This window comes from Notolabrus celidotus, chromosome 6 (genome assembly GCF_009762535.1).
Source record: "Notolabrus celidotus isolate fNotCel1 chromosome 6, fNotCel1.pri, whole genome shotgun sequence".
NCBI classification, from domain to species: domain Eukaryota; kingdom Metazoa; phylum Chordata; class Actinopteri; order Labriformes; family Labridae; genus Notolabrus; species Notolabrus celidotus.
In genome coordinates this window covers 2638031-2661909 of record NC_048277.1, presented here as the reverse complement: position 1 = coordinate 2661909, position 23879 = coordinate 2638031, and the positions used below count along the sequence as shown (strand labels likewise).

The following is a 23879-nucleotide window of genomic DNA, read 5'->3' as shown; positions in this document are numbered from 1 at the left end:
ACCACACTCACACCCAGCCACCGTAAGACTCTTAAATAGAGTGTAAACAACCCACCTACAGGACCCCAGGCATCTGGGTGGGGGCATCAAACATCCCCTCTCTGTAATGTGTCTTAGCATGTATCAGGATAGGGTGGGGGAGCAGCCTCATGTTTGTTTTCTGACTTTCCCAACAGCCTCAGAGCAGGAGTGAGTTTAGATGGGTCAGAGGGAGGAACGTGTACACTTCTTAGAAAGATAAAGTTAAATGCTGTCACATTAAAGGTTGCAGATTGCAAACAGGACCGTAAGGTTTGAGTGTGTCACAGTCCACACTTTGAACTACGTATTTATTCCTGTCATGAGGTCACAAACACGCACAGAGATTGTCGTCTTTGTTACACATTATTTTATTGTGAAAATCATCCATTAAAATGTCAGTTTCTTTACATGTATATTTTTTTCATGGGATGCTTCTGGATTGAATTCAACATTCCCCACGAGCACCTCACATCTCTGGGAGTTCAATGCATCCCAGGTGCACAGCTGGGCCATCCAGGTGGAGCGAAGCACGCTGAGGGGGGAGAGAAGCCGAGTGGAGCCCCGCAGCGCAGGAATGTTGGCTGCCCATTGCAAAAATAAATAGCTGAAATATAGACTGCATAGACAACATACACCTGCTGAAACATCACGCTGAGCGACACAGCTCCAGATATGCTGAGAATGTAAAACATGAAGAACAAACAGTATGACGACATAATTTGTAACACATTCACGAAAGAGAAAGGCAGACTGTGATACCAGAGAGGATGAAGAGACGTATAGACGTATAGACGTATATGTAATGCACAAACATGACAGATCATTGATTTCTGAGAGATATGAGAGACCCCAGCTCTGCCACAAAGACCACATTCTGGATGAACTGAACATCCAGATTGGAATAGACTGACATCCAACGCACTATGGTTTAAAAGGCAAAGACACTTCACATGAAAAATGCCATGAAACATTAAGGCAGGTCATGTTTCATGATTCATGTACACTGATGAAGTACAGCTGCTCAAGATGAAGGCAACGATGGGTCCCTTGTTCCCATATCAACATGATACACTAAACATACATGACATAAAGCCTGGTTTATACGTCTGTGTAGGACCGACGCCGTGGGTCTGCGTAGCGCCCGTACCCACGCAGAGGCCGACGCATGTACAGTATGAAACAACAAATCGACGCAGTGACAGGCAGACAGAGGAGAGAGGGGGAAAGACAGGATCTCAGTTTGTCATGCCCCCTGGCAGTGTAAGCCTATAGCAGCATAACTAAGAGCTGGTCCAAGCCTGATCCAGCTCTAACTATAAGCTTTATCAAAAAGGAAAGTTTGAAGCCTAATCTTAAAAGTAGAGAGGGTGTCTGCCTCCCGGACCCTGACTGGTAGATGATTCCAAAGGAGAGGGTCCTGATAACTGAAGGTTCTACCTCCCATACTACTTTTAGAGACTTTAAGCCTGATTTATACTTCTTCGTTCTATTGACGGCGTAGCCTACGCCGGAGGTCTGCGTAGCTCCCGTACGTACACAGAGGCCTACGAATGTAGCCGACTAACACCCCCACTAAAATGTAACTACGCATCGACCTGGACTGCAAGCCCTGTGATTGGTCCGCTCAACACATTGTATTTCCTGCATTTCATCTCCTCCTCTCTATTCTTCATGTAATCATGTCTGTGTGATAGACAGCAACATGTATCAGCTGTAGATTAATATGACACGCTCTGAATCTCTGTGGAAAAGTCAACAGAGCTCGTAGCCTGACTGTCAGAGAGACCACACTGCCCTCTAGTGTTTCGGCGTAGTACTGCAGAGTGACGCAGAAGTATGTGGTGCTCACGTCCGTGTCGGCCCCTGTTGCGTAGGGTCAACACAGAAGTCTACACCAGGCTTTATGCATCATCTGTAAAGGAAATAAAAGGAACCATGTTACATTTGTTTAATGCACAACGTTTCATTCTTCTGCTTTCATCTCTTTGTCCATGTGTTGTCCTCTCTTGTATTTTAACAGCACAGCAAAGTCAGATTCAGCAGACAGCCTGAAGAACGTCTTTGGATGATGTATGGTTGCATTAGTTTGCCCTTAGAACACAAATTCGTCACCTGGAGTGTTTGTGGCGTTATTGGACTGAAAATGAAGAGGAATGCTGGATTAGCTTAGAGATTAGCTACACAAGTTTTTGGAGCTGAAGCGCTGAAGCACAAACAGTTTGCTGAATAACACGGCAAGTGCAGCATTCGAGCATGCTAACTTTCTCCCCCTGAATGAGACGTTGCATCATGCTACAGAGGGCGAAGAAAACATATCTTTGAGACGCAGCTGGAAGGTGATGCTCGTGGACAGTTTAGCTATTTGGTCCTGCTGTGTCTGCAGTCTATTCTGCTCTCTCAGGGATCTCCTTGACGTTGTTTTAAAATCACCACAATATCCTAAACCACGGCACAATAACGATTCAAACTTTGCACACTCTTTCCTACTTAAAACGATGAAGTCCAATCATGATCCTCTGATTGCTCCTCGTCCTTAACCATAAAACTTCAAACTGTAACTGTATGAGATGAGCTTTTAAATGTCGTACTGTGAGATAAAAGCTTTCTGAAATCACACGTAAACGTCCTTGTAACAAATTAAAACACAAAAGCTCAGTGTATAAAAGGTACAACTAAAGATTCCACAGGATTAAAAAGAGCTTCACAGCCCTCTGTGATGTGTACTACATAAGAGACGGACTCGTCAGGTGAGATTAAAATCTGCTCTGTAATCTAGGAGCACACTGCCTCCTTGTTGTTGGTTCAAACAGCACACACGTGCAGGAGTCGGGTCGGATGTGATGAAGACGTTTTAAAGCTACAGTGTACTACTTTAGTTAGACAAATCAGAGATCAGAACGCCTTACAGAGGACTTCCACCAGATCTGTGTCCGGTCCTGCTCCGTGCTCTTGGACAGCTGGAGTCATGTGACCGAGGTTTTCCTGCAGTAATCACTGAATCAAGGATTCTCCTCCTCCTCCTCTCCTCATCCATGTTGTCTTTCTGGTCCTCTGAAAACCTCTGACCTGTTGACTCCAGGCCTGGCTCCGCTCATCATGACTTTGGTTTGACTTTGCCGGAACGCAACAGAGCGGATCCAGTGGAAGTTAACACATTGACTAGAAAAGAAACCTATCAGATCTGGTGCTGTGACGGATCGGAGACGGACCGGACACGGATCTGGTGGAATTTGGCCATTATTCGTACGGATCTTGTCTCTCACACACCATCAAACGTCCCACTCCCTGTGAGTCTGTGGACGATGTAAACAAAGGCACTTCTGGTCGGCTATGTTTGTGCTTCTGTAGGATACAAAGAGGTATTAAAGTGTGTTTAATCCACAGGAGATTAAAGTCTCAGTTTGCTTTCTACAGATCTCTGACTTTGTGATATCTGATATTTGTTCTGTGTTTATTTGACTTGAATCAACAGAATCTACCCTCTGGTGTCAGCTCAGCATTACTACAAACAATAACCTAGCTTATTGACTTGGTGTTTACTTTTAAACCACAGACGTCGAACTTAAAGTAACAGAAATCATCATATTTACACTAAAAATAGGTTTTATTTTAGAAGTCTGTCGATAAGAGCAGCTAACACCAGCCTCCTCCAGGAGCTGCGAATAAGGATAATCACTCAAAGACAAATCCTTCCTCCTCTTCATCTTCAGTCCTACTCTCAATAAAAGAGATGACATGACCATGTTTGCTCCAAATTAAAATATGTTCAGGCGAGACCCGTCCGAGTGCAGGGTCAGAAATCAAACAGCACGTTTCACCGCAGAGTAAAGAGTAGCATTGGTACAGTTACCGCCTGGTTACTGTGCATGGTGGAACCATGTGAGAGGATGTGTGTGTGTCGGATCCGGGCGCTAGTGGCTGTGCTTTTCCTCGTCGGTCGACGGCGCCTCCTGCAGGAAGGGAGAGAAGGAGGAGCGGACGGTGCGACCGCAGAGAGGCTGCTGCACACGAAAGTTGTTCACCATACTCTTCTGGATTTCCTCCTCCGCTGAGGTGAAGAGGAGGCTCCGGAAGACTGCCAGCTGCAGAGGGGGAATCAGAGGACAGCTTTTAAAAGAAATACAGGGCGAGGCTTCATCTCCTGAGTGCTTCTAGTTCAAGGTGTTGTAAGAAAACATGATGTCATGCAGGTTCAAGGTAGTGCAGCTTTCAATGTGTCGAAACTGACAGATTAATGAAACATGTGGAAGCCTGCTGCAGTTTGACTTCAAATGTCTTTTGAAATAAAGGCTATAGCTTGAAGCAGAGTTTGTACTGAGAGAAAGAAACACTGAGGAGGGGGAGGAGGAGGAGGAGGAGGAGGCTACATTTGGGCACCAGGAGCCCCCCAGTGGTAAGAGTTCAGCTCAGCCTCAAGGCTACATGCACTGATTTGATCTTGTAGCACTGGATAATATCAGGATGTCATCTCATATGACTCTAAGTGATGTGACTGCACAGTGTTAGCATTTAAAGCAGAAGAGATCATCAGTTATCACTTTTGCAAAAAAAAAAAAAAAAAGTTATCTCAAACAATTCTTTAAAAATAAATATGGAGAGTGGGGTGAGTTGTGCCAGTTTTTACTTAAAGTGTCTTTAAAGCAAGGGGATGACAGTAATGCCTCCAACTAAAATATGTACATATAGTTTAGATGTGGTGCGTCCCTGGGAACAATCACTTTGGATCTTAAATAAACTGTTTGAGAAATATAGCTTTATAAAAAAAGTGGTCTTGAGGCACAGCTTGCCCCGGTGCAGGGTAAGTTAGAGAGAATACACTGAGGTAAAATGTGCCATTGATTATTAAAGTAAACAGATTATTTTAATCTCACAAACAGTAATGCAATATAAAAGTAAGACAAATTCAATACAAAATGACTTATTTAATATTTACTTAAAGATTTTACAACATCAGAGCCCATTGTTCTATTACAAGGCCTATAGCGCCACATGAGCATGTTTAGAACAAAATCTGCTGCAATCCTCAAAACCAGGCTACGAATCAACATCCTATCTTCTTCACCAAGACACATTTAACAAGAACAAAATTGAATTCAAAATGAGCACCTAATCAAGTCTCTTCACAGATCTGAACTACTACTTGACATCCCACCTGTCAATGCTGCAGGGGAATATGAACTTTTGCTCCCTTCTGTCTGTAGTGTACCACCAAGTTTTTGTGGTGTGTAGCTTCTTGAGCACATCACCTCTCAGGATGACTCCTTCATCACTTTCTTTAAATCACAGCCGGCAGCTGCAGAATGGACTCTTAATAATAATAATAATAATAATAATAATAATAATAATAATAATAATAATACATTTTATTTAAAGCGCCTTTCCAACCGCTCAAGGACACTTTACAGAGATGATAAAACACAATAAAAAACAACACGATAAAATGAATAAAAACAACAAGCAAAGTAACACCAAGTTAAAATGAGGCAGTGAAGTTAAACAGAGAATGCGGATTTGAACAGATGGGTTTGAGTTTTGATTTGAATAAGGGAAGTGAATCAGTGTTATGGATGTCTGGTGGGAGTGAGTTCCAGAGTTGGGGAGCAGAGCGACTGAAAGCTCTGCTCCCCATGGTGCTGAGACGGGCAGAGGGCACAGAGAGGTGGAGGGAGGAGGAAGACCTGAGGGAGCGAGAGGGGGTGACACTGTGGAGGAGATCAGACAGATACTGGGGGGAGAGGTTGTGGATGGCCTTAAATGTATACAAGAGGATTTTGAAGAAGATGGGCTTTTCCACAAACCTCTTACAACTCTGCTTTAGAAACTTTGCACTGATCTCGTCACCCTCAAAATTCTCTACCAATCCAACATAGGTATAGGATTTGTTTCTACCTGCAAACTTCACAGTGACAAAGTCAACAGCAGACAGATCCTCGTCACCATCATCATCATCATCACTCTGGACATCTGATCTCTCATAATCAGTGGTATCACTGGCACAACTTAACCCAGGCCCTTTGGCACAAATCACCCTAAGCCCACCATCTTTTTTTAAAAAAAAGCATCATCCAGCTGTTTGGAGCTAGCATCATGCTACCTGTATAGACTCATAGTGTAGCTTACTTAAGCACTAAAACATGTGTGAACTCTTTTCAAACTTGTCAGTAATTGTTCAAACACAGCAATCAAAAAACCTTCATCATATACATTTTACTTTAGAAGGCAAAAAAAACTGAATTGTGCTAACCTCTCAAGCCAAGTGTCTCCCTTCTTTGTAGGATGAGTGAAATGAATGCCTCTTCAAAAATATGTGGTCACATGACCAATTTCTTCTATGGTTTTCTAGATAACAGGGGTGGCACTACTTCCCCCCTGGCACAAATCACCCCACTCTCCCTACATGGTCTTTGATAACTCCAAGTATCAGAGAGTCACAGAGTAACAGACCTGAGCATGCTCAGTGCTGGAGGATGTGTGGTTGTTTATTAGCTGCTCATTTTCACATATTTTGCAAATGTCTTAAAATCACCTTTTACTGGGCAGATGTAGTGAACGCATTCACATCAATGATCACCTCAGAGCTTGATTTTAACTTCAGCATGATATACTTGGGAAATATACCAAGTGGGTTAAAAAGGCAGGACAGGTATTTATTACAGATACTATTAGCTGGTAGTCAAAAAGCCAAAACCAGGAAATGTCTGAATGAAGAATCCCCAACAATCACTGACTGGAAAAAAATGATCCAAGAAATGTATTGTATGGAACAACTGACTTTCTCACTCAGACATGCAAAGAAAAAAGGAGAAACTATTAGAAGAACTGGACAACTTATATGAATGTGTAATGATGTCTGTATGCTCGTATGTTGGCGGAGAGGGCCTTGTTTATGCCTCCTGCGGACACTCTTGGTTGAACGAACAGGATCTTAAAGGTGACATATCATGCAAAATTGACTTTCTAATGGTTCTTTACCTGAAATATGTTTCCCTGGCATGTCTACAAACCCCCCGAGAATGAAAAAAATCCATTCTGCCCCTGTTCTGATTTCTCCACCTTTCTGTAAATGTGTGTGAAACGAGCCGTTTCAGACTTCAGTGTTTTTGTTACGTCACAACAATATCCGGTCTGTAACAGAGTCAGAGCTCGGAGCTTGTTCAGCCCATAGACTGTATAAAATAATACTGAATCCCTCCTCCGTTTTTCATTACCTGCACAAATGTGTGCTAACAAGGAGCTTAGGAGGGAGGCATGCTAGTTGTAGGCTGTCTTAATAAACACAAAGGTCGGTTTTACTCCCCACGTCTGCAGATTTGAAGATCTAGTGGATGATTTTTATTTGTCATGGATAAGTGCTAGCGCTAGTTAGCATAGCTACATAGCTACATGTCCTAGCTGTAGCTGTGTACCAAGACACACGTCGACATACTGACAAATAAAACAACAAGAAACACTAAATCTGTGACCAATCCTTCAGAAAGGTCCTGCTGCCTTTCTGGCAGAGGTCGGTTTTACTCCACACGTCTGCAGATTTGAAGATCTAGTGGATGATTTTTATTTATCATGGATAAGTGCTAGCGCTAGTTAGCATAGCCACATAGCTACATGTTCGTAGCTGTGTACCAAGACACACGTCGACATACTGATAAATAAAACAACAAGAAACACTAAATCTGTGACCAATCCTTCAGAAAGGTCCTGCTACAGGCGCCTCTCCATCAGGATCAGATTCAGAGGGTTGAAGTAACGCGATCTCTGAGCAGCCGTGTATATTCAGCCAACATGTAAACATTAGATCAACGTGCTGGAGAGCCGAGGCACATCCACTTCCTGAGGGGGCGTGGTCAGAGGGAAAACAGAGTGTTCTGATGAGGAATGAAGAGGAGGACTTTTCAGGCATGCCAAAATCTGATTTCAAAGTGTTTTTTTGAGCATAAACTTTAAAGACATGTTTTGGGGACCTCTTAGACCAATATATATTGATGAAAAAAGCGTGATATGTCACCTTTAAAGGATTCTAAAGAAACTCTTGAACACGTAGGAACTGGACATGCATGCTATTGAATAACACAGCTCACCACCCCACTATTTGTTTGTTTGTTTGTTTGTTTGTTTTTCTCCTCTCTGTCCCTTGTTATGGTATATCATGTCAAGCATTTGACCTCACTCACGATGACGCTGTCTGTCTTATGTTTTAAGTATTGTTTGTAAAATATTTGTTACAAAACAACAAAAATAAAGTTTAAATAAATAAATAAATACATCATTTTAAATTGGTTTGGAATGGTCACCATTGAGCTCTCTGTCTGCAGTTAGATGACAGAGTGGGACGTGTTTTCTTTGGGCTTTAAAGTAAATATCTCTCCTGCATCTGACGATGATGAACATAAAGGACACTGATCAAACAGCGGCTGTCACACAACAGACTGTTCCTCACTCTCTTCTTGTTGTTGTCAGTAATAACGGACGACTGCAGCTTGAACATCACCACAAAAACATGTCCACAATACTGACGTGAAAAGAAGTCTACGGCTACACACGCACGCACACACACACACACACACACAAACACACATACCTGGTCATGGCTGACTTCTATGTGCTTCTGCATGACGATCCAGGTGACGGACTCTGTCAGAGGAGGCGTGGTCAGAGAGCCATGGTACGTCAAGTAGTCCTCAGTGTTGGTGGGCAACAGACAGGCAGGGTCGAACCTGGTGAACTCCACTACACTGCCCTACAGACGTCCAAGGAAAGGCACACACACACACACACACACACACACACACACACACACACACACACACACACACACACACACACACACACACACACACACACACACACACACACACACACACACACACACAGAATCATAGTTGAAGTTATTGAAGCCATCATGTGTAGGTCTGTAACCTGCTGCCACACAGCTCATTAAAGGGACAGTAACTTCTCTACATGTGGATGCGGTCCATTGCTCTAGTTTTATTAGCAGTTTATTCTTAATCTACACACACAGGCAGCGGTTTAGTAATGTATTTGGAGTCATTGGCAGTGCACAGGTTTACATAGTGGAGCAACATTTAGCCGTCATGTCTTCAGTTTGCATTAAAGGTTTACTTGAGGTACCAGAGAGAGCTGCTGCTGCATCGTGTCAACCACAGAACTGATGAACAAGACTCTGCACGGCCTTAGACGTCTGCCTTTTCTACAAAGTATTCTAATAAGGAACATTTAACACTACTGTACACAGTGAGAACCAATAAAACTGCTCACAACCACTCGCTCGACTGTGAGACTCATGGCAGAGATGAGCACAAGTCCCAGTCAAGTCTAAAGTCTTTAAAACCCCATACAAGTGAGTAAATGTAATTTGTTACCTTAAACTTTGAGCATTAATATGATAGTGAGGACAAAATATAGATTTAGAGAAGCTGAATTTAATCTCATTATATTAAATCCAGTTTCAATTTTGTTTTAATAATTTTCAAACTATTGAATTCAATTTTTTAAAATAATTTTCAAACTATTTAATTTAGTTTTAATGTTTTTTTCTTCTCCCTGTCTGCACTGTTTTTATGCTTTGTAATTTTCTGCATCTTTTTTGGTGTGAAGCACTTTGTAACTTTGTTAAGAAAAGTGCTATATAAATAAAGTTTATTATATAATAATAATATTAATAATAATAATGATAATTTTATTTTTAGAGCACTTTTCAAAAACCATGTTACAAAGTGCTTCACATGCGCAGCAAAATAAAACAGGCAGTTCATAAAAACACAAGAGTCAAGATGAAGAAATAAAACATATTTTAAAAGACATTAAATTTCCCTAAAGAACTAGAGTTATTTTAAAATATATTTCTTAAGACGGTTAAAATAAAAAAATAAAATAAAATTCTGATCAAATCCAGGAAGGCTCTGTGATAAAAGTATGTTTTAAGAAGGGATTTCAAAGAGCTCACTGACTCAGCAGACCTCATCTCCTCAGGCAGATGGTTCCATATATCATTATTATTTCAAATTATGCAACACAAACACAAGTTCTGGGATGTTTTTGAACATGTTTTTTCCCATAAACCATCACATATCAGCTGTTCAGTCTACAAAAGGTAAACATGTGGGTGTGTGTATAAAAACGCACCTTGTGTCTGATAGCTGGGAGAGCGTCGACCAGTTTCTGGAGCCCTTCGTGTCTTTTTCCAATCTGCACAAGAGAAACATCAAATCTGGATTACGATTACAGTCTGAGGTGCAGCATATACTACAGAAGATACGAGGGGTGTAACGAAACTTTTTGTTCCAGTTCAGTTTTGAAGTCTCAGTTTGGAACACTTTCGGTTCAGTCAGAAAACAAACTCAACACACAGAGTTTATTTTCCATTGTTAGAAAATCAAAGAACTTTTCCACACTGTCTCAAGTGCAGCATTGATAGTTCCAAAAAATAAATAAATAAATAAGTAATAAAATGAATTATTTACTCCTTATAATCTTATCAAGCTTTCCAATTTCCACTTCTCATATTTGGAATACATTGGAAGATATTCATATATATATATATATATATATATATATATATACTTATTTATTCATTTGTGTGTGTGTGTGTGTGTGTGTGTGTGTGTGTGTGTGTGTGTGTGTGTGTGTGTGTGTGTGTGTGACGTACCTTCAGAAAGACTCCAATCACAGCCAGTCCGTTCTCCTCCATCACGGCCTCCTCAAACAAACTGTACCTGTCCGAGTTCCAGTGGACCAAGTGGAGCTGAAAACACACACAGCATACACACGCACTGTGAGTTTGTTTGTGTGGATGTGTAGCCTTGCCCTCAGATCACACACGTTCTTATTGACTTAGTGTGTATGTTTAAATAAGGATAGGAGAGTCAATGGAAGTGTGTGTATTATCATTATAGATAAGGAAAAACAGAGATATATATATTTGTTTTTGGACGACATAGAGAACTTATTCACACTCATCAAATACTCATGAAATGAGTATGAAAGAGTTCAGTGCATGTGTAATGACAGCTTTGAAGAGCGCTGAATAATGACAGAAACACATTCCAGGAACAACCCCAGAGGGTTTGTCAGAGGATAAACATGACGGACAGGTAGAGCCTGTTAGGACTGAAGAGTGCTGAAGTCAACAGGACAACACGAAACAGATGATCTGTGATCCACAATGAGCCGGGGGAACAGTTTGACATTTCACTGACTGAGAGACAAAAGGCAGACTGCCTGTGTTTGAACAGCTTAAGACCTGCAGTCTGACTCTAGGTCCTTTGTTCTGTCCAGTGTATACTGAGCCGCCAAATCATGTGACTGGTTTTGCAGTTTTTAAGTCCTTGGATTGGAATTTTCCTCTTAGCATGTGCTGATGGAAGGGTTTTGTATTTGTTGTGTTGTTACAGCAGACAAAGTAACAACATATATTCATGCTGGTGGTCGTCTGTCATGTAGTTTTTTTCTTTAGAGATGTTTATGTACATGACAGTGGAGAGAGCGGGTCTAGGGGTGTTGTTGTCTCTTAAGCTCTTAAGTCCCTGAGCTCCCTTGTCTCGTAGGTTCCTCTGGATCTCTGCTGCTGTGGATGTGCCAGACTCCAGCTGCTACAACTACCACTATCCATCTCACTGCTATCATCTCTCTCTCTCTTCATCTCCCTCTATCCCTCTCTCCAACTCTGTGTCTAACATGAGTCTGGTCCTGCTGGAGGTTTCTGCCTGTTAAAGGAAGTTTGTCCTTGCCACTGTAACTTGCTAAATGCTGCAAAGTGCTCTGCTCATGGTGGATTAAGATGAGATCAGACTGAGTCCTGTCTGGAAGATGGGACTGGATCTGATCCTGTCTTAATATTGGGTACGGTCGAGACCTGCTCTGTTTGGAAAGAGTCTGAGGATAACATTAACATATCAGTTTTCAACATCAAGAAAAAACAGACGTTATCCAAAGTGCAATCACTCAATCAGTTAAGTACATTCTTTGTGTCTTCGTGGTATGCAGGTATGTCTTTCCAAAAGGCACACTGTGCACGGAATCCCAGCCACCAGAGCAACTATCAGACCTCAGCCTGTTTGTTTTCACTGTTTCAGTGTTTACATCTATAAAGCCGGCACACGCAGTCCCTCAGTGTGCTGTAAACTGTCTTTAAACTTCATTCTGATCAGCTCGTGGGAAACTGTAATGCAGATCTGTGCAGTGGACGCTGTGGGCACACTACCCCCTGGTTTGTCTTTGATAAAAAAAGATATAAAACATATAGAAAGTGATATCTTCCTTTTGTTTCTCAGTTAGTCTCATGTACTCATGTATCTCATTAAACAGTGAAAGCGCCTTGTGGCACGTATAGAGTACCTCTGCAGGGAACAGCCTCCTGTCCATCGTGTGCTCTGACCCCCAGGCGTTGCACTCGCCCCAGTGGAAGTGGAACTGGCACAGTCTGAATTTGTCCTGCAGGGGGCCGCCTTTTAGTGCTGCACCAGGGAAGAAAGGAAATGTGGTTCAAACTTTGGTTTCAGGAGATTTTAACTTGTTCTAGAAGAAGTAAATGTTTTCCTTCTAAAGACAATAGATCATAGATCAGCCTGGTTCAAAAAACAGTTCAGGTCTGGATAGCTCATTTCTCTATCAGCACACACTGTACGGGGGGGGGGGGGCGATGTTTTTATAACTCAGCAGGTTAGAAAATATTAAGATTAGGAGTATTGGATTATTAGAGGCACAGCTGACTTGACTGACAGGCAAGCACCCTGTAGCTGTTAGCGAGGAGGCTCTACTCTCCAGCACTGACTCTGTGTCCTCCTGGTGGAGGGTTTCAGTAATCGTCTTCAGAAGGACTGTGGGGTCAGCAGTGTTCCTCATGAATGTGGTTGTGTGTACTGAACATCACAGAGAGATGGAGACAGTGTTTACACAGTTTGATTATAATTTACTCATACTGAGAATTAAAAATACTAATATTGTGAGATACACTTTTTTTTAAATTTGAGCTGTAATTTAAAAAAAACAATGATAGAAAAATGCTTGACACGGTCTAGTTTACATGTACAGTTGTGTTCAAAATAATAGCAGTGTGAGTAAAATGGTGAGCAAACGTCAAAATCCCTCAAATAAATTGTATTTTTATGAACACAAATGCATTGGGGACACAGCACTTTCTACTTCAAAGCATGAAAATTGTAAAAAGTAATTGAATTTGATAATATTTTAAAGAAAGTCACGAAATATAATGTTCAAAAAAATAGCAGTGTTGACATCTGTCTTTACAAACTCAAAAATGTACTGTATAAACTAAGAAATGCTTGAAGATTCAACTTTCCTGAGAATCATAAACTAATATTTAGTTGATAACCACTCTGATAACTGCTTCAAATCTGTGGTGCATGGAGTCGACCAACTTCTGGCACCGGTCAACAGGTATTGCAGCCCAGGACAATTATACTACGTTCCACAATTCCTCTGAAGTTCTTGGTTTTGCCTCATGAACAGCATTTTTCAAGTCAGCCCACAAGTTTTCTATGGGATTAAGGTCCGGGGATTGTGCTGGCCACTCCATTATTTGATTGCGGTTTGTCTGGAACCATGATTTTGCTTGCTTGCTGGTGTGTTTGGTGTCATTGTCTTGTTGAAACACCCATTTCAAGGGCATTTCCTCTTCAGCATACAGCAACATGACTTCTTCCAGTATTCTGATGTACTCAAACTGATCCATGATCCCTGGTATGCGATAAATAGGACCAACACCATAGTACGAGAAACATCCCCATATCATGATGCTTGCAACACCATGCTTCACCTTGAATTCAGTGTTTGCAGGACGTCTGACAAACTGTCTGTGACCCTTAGACCCAAAAAGAACAACCTTACTCTCATCAGTCCACAAAATATTACGCCATTTCTTTTTACGCCAGTCAATGTGTTCTTTGGCAAATTGTAACCGCTTCAGCACGTCTTTTTTTTAACAATGGGACTTTGGGGGGGCTTCTTTCTGGTAGCTTGGCTTCACATAGACGTCGTCTGATTGTTACAGTACTCACAGGCAACCTTAGATCTTCTTTGATCCTCCTGGAGCTGATCATTGGCTGAGCCTTTGCCATTCTGGTTATCCTCCGATCCATTTGAATATTCGTTTTTCTTTTTCTTCCTCGCCTTTCTGGTTTTGGCTGCTATATTAAAGCGTTTGATATCATTTTAGCTGAACAGCCTATCATTTTCTGCACTTCTTTATAGGTTTTCCCTTCTTTGATTAATTTCTTAATCAAAGAACGCTCTTCTTCTGAACAGTGTCTTGAACGACCCATTTTACTCTGTTTTTCAAGGACAAATGCACAGCCAGCATATGCAGCGTCAGTTGCCTTGATCCTTAAATGAGGGCCACCTGTTTAACACCTGTTTTTTCACATTATCAATGACCTCACTTATTGAACTAAGCACTGCTATTTTTTTGAACACACCCCTTTCAGTTAATGATTCAGTTTCACAGAATCAGCAGCATGCACACCATGCCTGTTGGGTCTGTTGGTTTTCTATACCTTTACTAAACCTTCTAGAAACTTACTTGCAGTGTAGAAGTTGAAATTTTAACAAAAACAGTGATTTATCTTGCTAGTGATGAGGGACTGCTATTATTTTGAACACAACTGTATGAGTCTAAGATACTGTATATGTCATGTTTTTTATCACTTGTGGTGTTTTTTTATTGTATTTCTCAATTTGTTTAGGTATTATGATTACTATTATTATTATTAATTTTATATATTTTTGTATTGTTATTCTTATTGCTTTTTTACTTTTTCCATTTTTTTCCACTTTTAAATATTAACCTATTTATCTTATGGTAGTTTCACTATTAAATACTTTTTATTTATTTATCTTTTTAAAAAAATGATCATCATTTATTATTATTGGTTGCTTTTTCGCTCATTTCTTTGTTTCTTATACAAAAACATCAATTGTTTGAATTGTTTACATTTATCTTTTGTATGTTGATGTGTAAAAACTCAAATGAACAGATCTTTGAAAGAAAATAATAAAAAAATTGTTGTCAGACAGAGAAATGGCATGCTCACTCGAAGATACTCAAAAAGTCATTGGGTGCTGACCCAAAGGACAAAGAGCTGAAAAATGTCAGCATTCGCATGAGTTCAAAACTTTTACAGTAGAAATAGACAGCAGCTCAAAGAAACAAACACGTTTCAGCCTGAGGCTTTCATCAGTCTCTCACCAACAGGCTGGGTGTGTCTCATTTATAAACGATTATCACCAAGTGAGAAACTACAGAAAAAAACAACGGAACATAATTACACAAAATTATACAAAGGAACAACTTGAGTTAACAGGAAGTAACAAACAGTGATAAATCACAATCAACAGCATGATAACACAGGAGCTGAAAATAAACAAATACATCAATGAAACAGTTAGTCAGAGTACAAGCCTCTGTGGTCACTGGAGACTGCACAAAGAAAAACAATGAAAATTAAAGGCGTTTATTATTTGGGCGTCATTCTTCACATTCAAAGCTGTATGTGCGTGTGATGCCCCGCCTCAACGCTTGCCACGCCCACAATTTTAGTCTGAACATAATATGTTCTGATCATTTTTTCTCGTCAAGGTGTCTACTATAGGTTGACTTTGGTTTGGACTGAATCGGAGAAAAGCTCTAGAAGTTAATAGCGAAAGTATGCACCCTTATTTTGACTCCATTTTTCATGTTCAAAGCTAAGTGGCGCTCTTCCTGATGAGTTTGGGATATGGGTGCAAGAGGCTTTTTTGTGCGTCCTGATGCCATGAATGTGTAAAATTTTTCAAGCATGTAGCTCAAAATAACCCCTATGGGGAGGGGTTTTTGAAAACTGTAGGGGGGCGCTAGTGATCACATTTTTTCAACTTTTTTTGCCAAACCCATAAAATGTCGCAATTTTTCCCAGGACTGATGAGTGTGTTGGATGAGGTGAAATTACGTGCATTTTCAAGTCACAAAAATCAATTTTCAGACGTTTTTTTTTTTATGCCCCGCCCCAAAGTCTGCCACGCCCACATCTTTCGCCTCGGATGGAATGCCTTTACTCTGTATTAATCGTCAATGGGTTTACTATAGAATGTGCCTAGTTTGGACTGAACCGGAGAAAAGCTCTAGGAGAAATTAGCAAAAGTATGCACCCTTGCACGGACTCATTTTGGCCCCATTTTTCATGTTCAAAGCTAGGTGGCGCTCTTCCTCTTGAGTTTCAGATATGGGTGCAAGAGACTTTTTTGTGCGTCCTGATGCCATGAATATGCATAGAACTTTTCATGCATGTAGCTCAAAAAAACTCTATGCGTAGGGTGTTATTTTTACCTCTAGGGGGCGCTACTGAGAATTTTTTTGCGAAAATGTGCACAGTGTGCAAAAATATCCGCGCTTTCATTCACGTTCAGGGGTCCAAAAATGCGTTTTAAGTGGCGGAAGAAAGAACAATCCTTAGGATTACAATAGGGCCTTCGCCACCATCGGTCCTCGGGCCCTAAAAATGATCAAACTAAAAAACAGTCGGTTATAAAACCAACCCGAACCATATAACCAAAAGATATAACCAAGAAATATCAAAATCAGGCCAATAAAACACATTATTATTGTTCCAGACTCAAGAATGTACAAAAAATACACAACAATCACCAAAAAAAATCACCTGACAACCTCTACTGTCATCCAAATGTGGGTCATCATCAAAATACCAAAGACAAATAAATACATGTAACAAGAGGAGAAAGAAGCCTCTTCATTCAAGCCTCTCAGAGACTCTGTCTGCAGGTAGTGGATTCAATGAGCCTCTCTCTGAAGGACTTTCTTGTTCCTATCACCCCCCCTAGACAGTGGCACATGACCTCAATCCCCATGAATCGCAGCATACAAACTGACAGCTCGTGCCAAATTGGGCGTCAAACATGACTGAATAATACGTGAAAGTAGTCTCAGTGACGTCACCCATTGGTTTTTGAAGTTTAAAAGCCTATCATCGATAGTTACCAAATTAGAAATGTTGGCTCAACCTAACTTTTAATCAACGGAACAAAGTAAAGAGGTGGAGTTGAGGCCGGCCTGAAGCCTCCACACTAACAGCTACAGTGTCCCCCCCTGTCAGTGAAGTCAGCCATGTCCCTAGTTATGTCAAACTTTAATATCTTCAAAGTTTATGAGTTATAATAATATTAACCCCCAGTACACAGAAATGAGCGATTCAGACTAATATCCCTTTTTCTACCAGGCTGTAAACATGTTTATTTCTGCTGTACAGATCGTCTTCTTTGAAATGTGTGTGTGGTTTCTGCTGCGTCTGCATACAGCCTCACGCAGACGCTCAAAGAACTGCAGGTTTTAACTTCCCCATCAGCTTCGTTTCTCAAGACAGGAGGGTGAGTCAGCGCAGCGTCTACCAGGAGATATTAGAGCACTTAATGCTGACAAGCTTTATGCAGATGCTGATTTGACAAAACGACTACCAGAGCTTGATTGGCTAGCTGACTTATCTGACCTGAACCCCATGGAGAATCTGAGGGGTTCAGGTCCAACCAGGCACTGAGTGTATGAATAATCCTACTTTTTGAATGATCTCTGGGAATGTACTAATAATTTAAGATACTAGATTAGTTTCATAAACTATAAACCAAACCATCAAAATTAAGACAATAAAAAGGCTTGAAATATTTAACTTTATATATAATAAATAAATCAATGTATGAAAGTTTCTATTTTTTAAATTAAATGACAAAAAAAGAACCTTTTCACAATATTCTACTTTCCTGAGATGGACCTGTGCATGTTCCAGGTAATGTTAAAGTGAAAATAAACTTGAGATCACATCTCTGTCTGTTTGGTTATTGATTAATTAATATTTGTTTCCTCCTAAAACAAAAGAAATGATCCCACTAAAGGCGTCTGCAGGTTTAAATGCAGTAAAACTGACCTTTGAAAATGTTACAGCCAGAGATAACTGTCCCCCGTAAAGCAATGTGTTTTATTACACCTGTAAAAGCCATCATAATACTGCTCTAAGGAACAGAGAGTAGAGAGGGTGCAGCATTAAAAACAGTGAGCAGATATTGCTTCTTCTTTAGACTCACTTTTACAGACTTGCTTTAATGCCACTTCCTCCTTCAACCACTTTATATTCGAAATGTTTTATTTTTTTATTGAATTAATTAATTGTTTTAAATTGTATTTGATTATTTATTGTTTTATTATTTCTTTTTTCATTTGTTATTTTAATGTTCTTCTCTGACATGATGTGGTTTTCTTTTTAATACCCTTTTATTGTCCTTTAATGCTTTTATTAATTTATTTATTTGTATTACCTAATTTATTTGTTTTTAAGTATTTATCATTTATTTATATATTTTTATTCAGTATTTATTTTATTATTTATTATTTATTTTTATTTTCTGTTTCTTTTATTTTTATTTTTATTTATGTATTTATATTTCTTTATTTTTCATTCATTTGTAAATATTAATGTATTTATACATTTATGTATTTAAGTATTTTCTTATTTATGTATTTATTTTTATTATTATTATACTTATTTGTATTTCTTATTTTTGTTTATTTGTATTTTTTTATATTTTTATCTGTATTTAATAATATATTTATGTATTGCTTTTATTCTTTTTAACTTTTTGCATTGTTAGAGTTTCTACACCACGGACGTGAAACTCATTTCAGTTCAGGGGCCACATACAGCCCAAGTTGATCTGAAGTGGGCCGGACCAGTAAAATCACAACATAATAACCTATAAATAACGACAACTCAAAATTTTCCCTTTGTTTTAGTGCAAAAAGGTACAAGACATTCTGAAAATGTTCACATTTAATGAAGCATCTTTCTACAAAAACAGCTGTTGAATTATGCAAACAGCAAGTAATCTATTTTCTCACTTTGAGAAAAAAAGGCCAGGTAAAAAGAAAAGTGCTGTTCAGGTGCGCTCCCTCAGCGCTATGATTTTATGCAACCCCCAGAGGACAAATTTGAAATAGTAGTTACATTTATTGAAAAATTGCAGTTAATGTCTTCTCTGTCATTTTTTCACTTTGCAAAGTCGTTCCACGGGCCACATTGTAACCTCTGGCGGGGCGGTTTTGGCCCGCGGGCCGTATGTTTGACACCCCTGTTCTACACTCTCTCTGTCTGTTAACATCTTATTCTGTCTTCTGAATCCTGCCATGTTTTGTTTGTCAAAGCACTTTGTAATCATTTGTTTTCAAAAGTGCTATACATATTAAAATATTATTATTATCATCATTATTATAATCATCAGCATCAAAATCATTCATAATTTGTTGTCATACTATGTGCAGTCAGGGTTTCTTCTGTTGATGAAGAATCCCTTTCGACATTTTATTCTTAAAAATATATTTTGTCCTCTTACCATGTCCGCTCCCTCTCTCTCTTATTCTCCTCTATCCCTCTTTCCAGACCCAACTCCGTCGAACCAGCTGTGTGTCTAACATGAGTCTGGTTCTGCTCGAGGTTTCTGCCTGTTATAGGAAGTTTTTCTGTTACTAGTAAAATACTGCAAGGTGCAATGCTGATGGTGGATTAAGGTGGGGTCAGACTGAGTCTTATCCTGTCTTGGTGTTAGGTCTCTGTTCATAATTTGACATAGAGTGGTCTAGACTTGCTCTGTTTGTAAAAGAGTCTTGAGATAATGTTTGTTGTGATCTGGCGCTATTCAAATAGACTGACTGACTGACTGACTGACTGACTGACTGACTGACTGACTGACTGACTGACTGACTGACTGACTGACTGACTGACTGACTGACTGACTGACTGACTGACTGACTGACTGACTGACTGACTGACTGACTGATTGATTGATTGATTGATTGATTGATTGATTGATTAATTAAGCTTAAGATTAGCTCTTTATGCTAAGACTTTAGCATGTGACATCACCAAGTAGAAGGGCCTTATTTATGTTATTAGACAGGACAGGTGAGGAGAGGCAGGAAACAGAGAGTGGGTGATGACATGCAGCAAAGCATGTTATAATCTGAACAAACACAAAATGATTACACAGATTTTAAAAAACTTTCTTTATAAAGTTAAAAATATTGACCCTCACTTTCCAGTCCTGAAAACTACTCTTGTTTTTTGTATTTGTATTATAAAGTGTTTTTCTACACTAGCGGGTTAAACATACATTGTAATACAAACATGAAATTGAAATAATAAATGCCAGACGATGAAGAGTATTTCTCACACTGTGGAAGGATTTTTGTGACTTTGCTGAGTGGTTATTTATGGTAACAGTTTATTATTTCTGTGGCCTGTAACCATGGTTTCATTTAGTTCCTGTTCCATGGTGGTGAGGGGAGTCCGTCACAAATCTTGAAGCTGAACAAAGTGGAGTTATATGAGTGTGTTCCTAAGTTTTCAGACCTGTTGTTTTTTCTTTCTGGGTAGCTAACGGGTGAGGGAGATGGAAAATCAAAGTCATTACTAACTCCATGTTGACTTTACTTGTAGCTGTGTGAGAAGTTATAAGAAAAAACATGCAGACTAAACACCACACAAACTTCAAACCCTCATGAGCCCGGTCTTGTTTAAAGAAGAGATATGGATTATAAGATAAAAGCTTTGATCTGAGTTTTCAGAGGTTTCTGTGTCATAAACATGAGTCATATAAAGACTTCTGCTTTATGGCACATTGTTGAAGTGGTGAAACATACACTCACAGGGCGGTCTCTAATATTTGTCCATGGCACTGAAGAAGCATAAAGTTACTTATTCAGTTTGGAAATGTCAATGACTGACTGAGAGGACCGGCGCAGACTCATCTTTACTGAGAACTTTGCACAAAGACTCTGTAAAAGTTCTACTTCCTGGTTCTCTAAAGGACAGGTAAAACCAAGAACAGGGGGATTTCTTTGTTAATACTCACTGGACTTGTCTGTAGTGTCATCGTACTCCACCAGGAAGGAGTAACCATTGTTCCAGATCTGTTGGCAGGTCTGCGGGTCGTAATTGGTCGACAGAGGCTTCAGCTGGGAATCAAAGATGCTCTTACGCACAACAATGTCAATGGGAGACTGGCGATCACCTCCTGGTACTGCAAGGGGTCCCTGCCACATGGGATGCACTGAAAGAGAGGAGAAAGGGAGAGAAGAAGAAGGATATTAACAGAGAATCCAGATTTACAGAATAACATATAACAGAGAGAGCTTACAATCTCTATTGCCCATTTGATTTCAGACAGAAGTCTGACACCTACTTTTCATGTTGTATGCTGCTGCTTCCTGCATCTTCTGATAGTCCATTTTGAAGGTAAAATCCCAGTGACCAAATAAAAACCCAACACGTGTCAGAGAAACAAAGACTAACACAATCCGTCTCCTTCCTCCAGCAGTTTGAAAAGAACTGAATGAAAAGGAGCGATTGAGAAACACTACTTCCTTTAGTTTTTTTTCTTAAAGGAGATTGCAGACTTAGTAAAGTGGGCCGGCTGTACAGTAAGTGACACGCGGAATGTCCTGGCACGCCCCCAGCTCCTTTCCACAGCAGGGGAAGCAGACCAGGACCTCTGGCTGGTCAAACTGCCAGCTCGTGCCAAAGTCTGTCAACAGACATGACTTTTAATCACCTGTAACTGCACTCACTCTCCCCAAACACACTTCTCATTTATTCTCATTTCCATCCAAAAACACTAAAGACATATCTGCATATATAAAATCAGTGTATTAAAAATCTAAAGCCAATCGGACTGAGACCTGAAGACGAAACAGTCAAGTTTAGAGAATGCACAAGCGCACTGAGAAATGGCATGAAACCAACTCTGTCCTTTTTCTTCTCTCCAGTCATCCAGAGCAAGGCTCAACATTTCCACATGGAGTCAGGCTGAACTGGTCCAACTGGGAAGTGACCTTCATTTCCTTCTGATTTCAGAGCTCTGCAATGAGGAACTGTCTGCCTCTTTCATGCACTGACACAGGTCTGGGTCAATGAAAGTGACATATTCTCTGACCTATGGCGTTTTGGTACATCTGTCTCACTCTGTAGTGATCCTGAGTAGTCTTGTGCTCCTGAGACAGATGTCTGAAATTTATAAAATAGTGTCTGTGAAGGAAGAGTTCAGAGACATCAGCAGAGTCTGAAGTACAAGGAGCCTAAAATAGTGAGTTGGAGCAGTAAAAGGGAGCACCCTGTAAACACTGAGCTTTTACTTGATACCTTATGTGAGGGGTGAAAACATTAAGATCCAGACTGTCAAACAGGGATTAACTCACAGATTAATGAAAGTATGTTTCCATCTGTGTTTAATCACCTACAAATAAAAACTTGTGTTTTAGTGACATGACAGTGACTTATTTTGGACTGCCATGCATCTTCATCAGCCCAGCATGGCTATACAGCCATATTATTGTTGTTTTAAAACAAATCACACAAGTCTGAAAATGCATTCCAAATGATCAAACATGGACACCAGAAATGTATAAAGCAAGCAGGCACGCAAGAAAGAGGCAAGGTTTCTTTAGCCCCTAGCAATGACAGAGCATTAGAGCAGTATTCAACGTTATCCTGTGACTTTTCCTACAAACTCAAACAAGTGGAGCGCTTTAATAAACACAATGAAGGCACTTGTTTTCAAAACTGTTGAAAAGGTTAAAGGTTCATATACCAGATTTGCTTTAAAAGGAAATAAATAAAGCAGGATGACGTGAATCAGATGACAGGAATGAGGCGGGATAAGATGAAAGACATGAAATAAATGAGACAACATGGATGAGACAACATGGATGAGACAACATGGATGAGTTGAGATGAATGAGATGAAACCAGATGAATGAGACCAGACCAGATGAATGAGATGAGACCAGATGAATGAGACCAGACCAGATGAATGAGACCAGAAGAGATGAATGAAATGAGAGGGATGAGATGAGATCGAATAAATGAGACATCATGAGATAAATGAGACAAGATGAGAAACGATGGGATGAAGTAGACAAGATGAAATGAATGAGAAACGATGGGATGAAGGAAACAAGATAAGATGAGATTAGATGAATGAGATGAAAGAGACGAGATGAATGAGATGAGATGTATGAGACGAGATGAGATAAGATGAGACGAGATGAGATAAATGAGACGAGATGAGATAAATGAGACGAGATGAGATAAGATGAGACGAGATGAGATAAGATGAGACGAGATGAGATAAGATGAGACGAGATTAGATAAATGAGACGAGATGAGATAAATGAGACGAGATGAGATAAATGAGACGAGATGAGATAAATGAGACGAGATGAATGAGACGAGATAAGAAGAGATGAGATGAATGAGACAAGATAAGATTAATTAGATGAGATGAGATGAATGAGACAAGATAAGATTAATTAGATGAGATGAGATGAATGAGACAAGATAAGATTAATTAGATGAGATGAGATGAATGAGACAAGATAAGATTAATTAGATGAGATGAGATGAAGAAGACTAGATGAATGAGACAAGATGAATGAGACGACATGAATTATATGAGATACGATGAGATGAGATGAATGAGACGAGATAAGATGAACGAGATGAGATAAGATGGGACGAGATGAGTTAAGATGGGACTAGATGAATGATTGAGGCGAGATGAAATGAATGAGAAATAATGGGATGAAGGAGACAAGATAAGATGAATGAAAAATGATGGGATGAAGGAGACAAGATAAGATGAATGAGAAATTATAGGATTTATGAGACAAGATAAGATAAATGAAAAATGATGGGATGAAGGAGACAAGATAAGATGAATGAGATGAAATGGGACGAGATGAGAAAAGATGAATAAGCTGAGACCAGATGAACGAGACCAGATAAGATGAATGA

General features: G+C 39.8%; 1 protein-coding gene across 3 annotated transcripts in view; it reads right to left on the bottom strand.

The window, feature by feature from the left end:
• Positions 1–365: 365 nt before the first annotated feature.
• The window catches only part of ca5a (carbonic anhydrase Va), a 34054-nt gene continuing 10540 nt past the window's right edge, over positions 366–23879 (bottom strand). The window contains exons 1-7 of one of the 3 annotated variants that reach the window (XM_034686224.1): positions 21271–21412; positions 20941–21138; positions 12373–12491; positions 10685–10780; positions 10162–10224; positions 8597–8755; positions 366–4103 (exon numbers count right to left, since the gene is read on the bottom strand). In XM_034686224.1, the coding sequence (XP_034542115.1) occupies positions 3933–4103; positions 8597–8755; positions 10162–10224; positions 10685–10780; positions 12373–12491; positions 20941–21138; positions 21271–21316 (852 nt within the window). In that variant the 5' untranslated portion in view covers positions 21317–21412 and the 3' untranslated portion in view covers positions 366–3932. Of the gene's footprint in view, positions 4104–8596; positions 8756–10161; positions 10225–10684; positions 10781–12372; positions 12492–20940; positions 21139–21270; positions 21413–23879 lie in introns of those variants that run through there. The other 2 variants (XM_034686223.1, XM_034686225.1) reach the window with 2 other exon arrangements.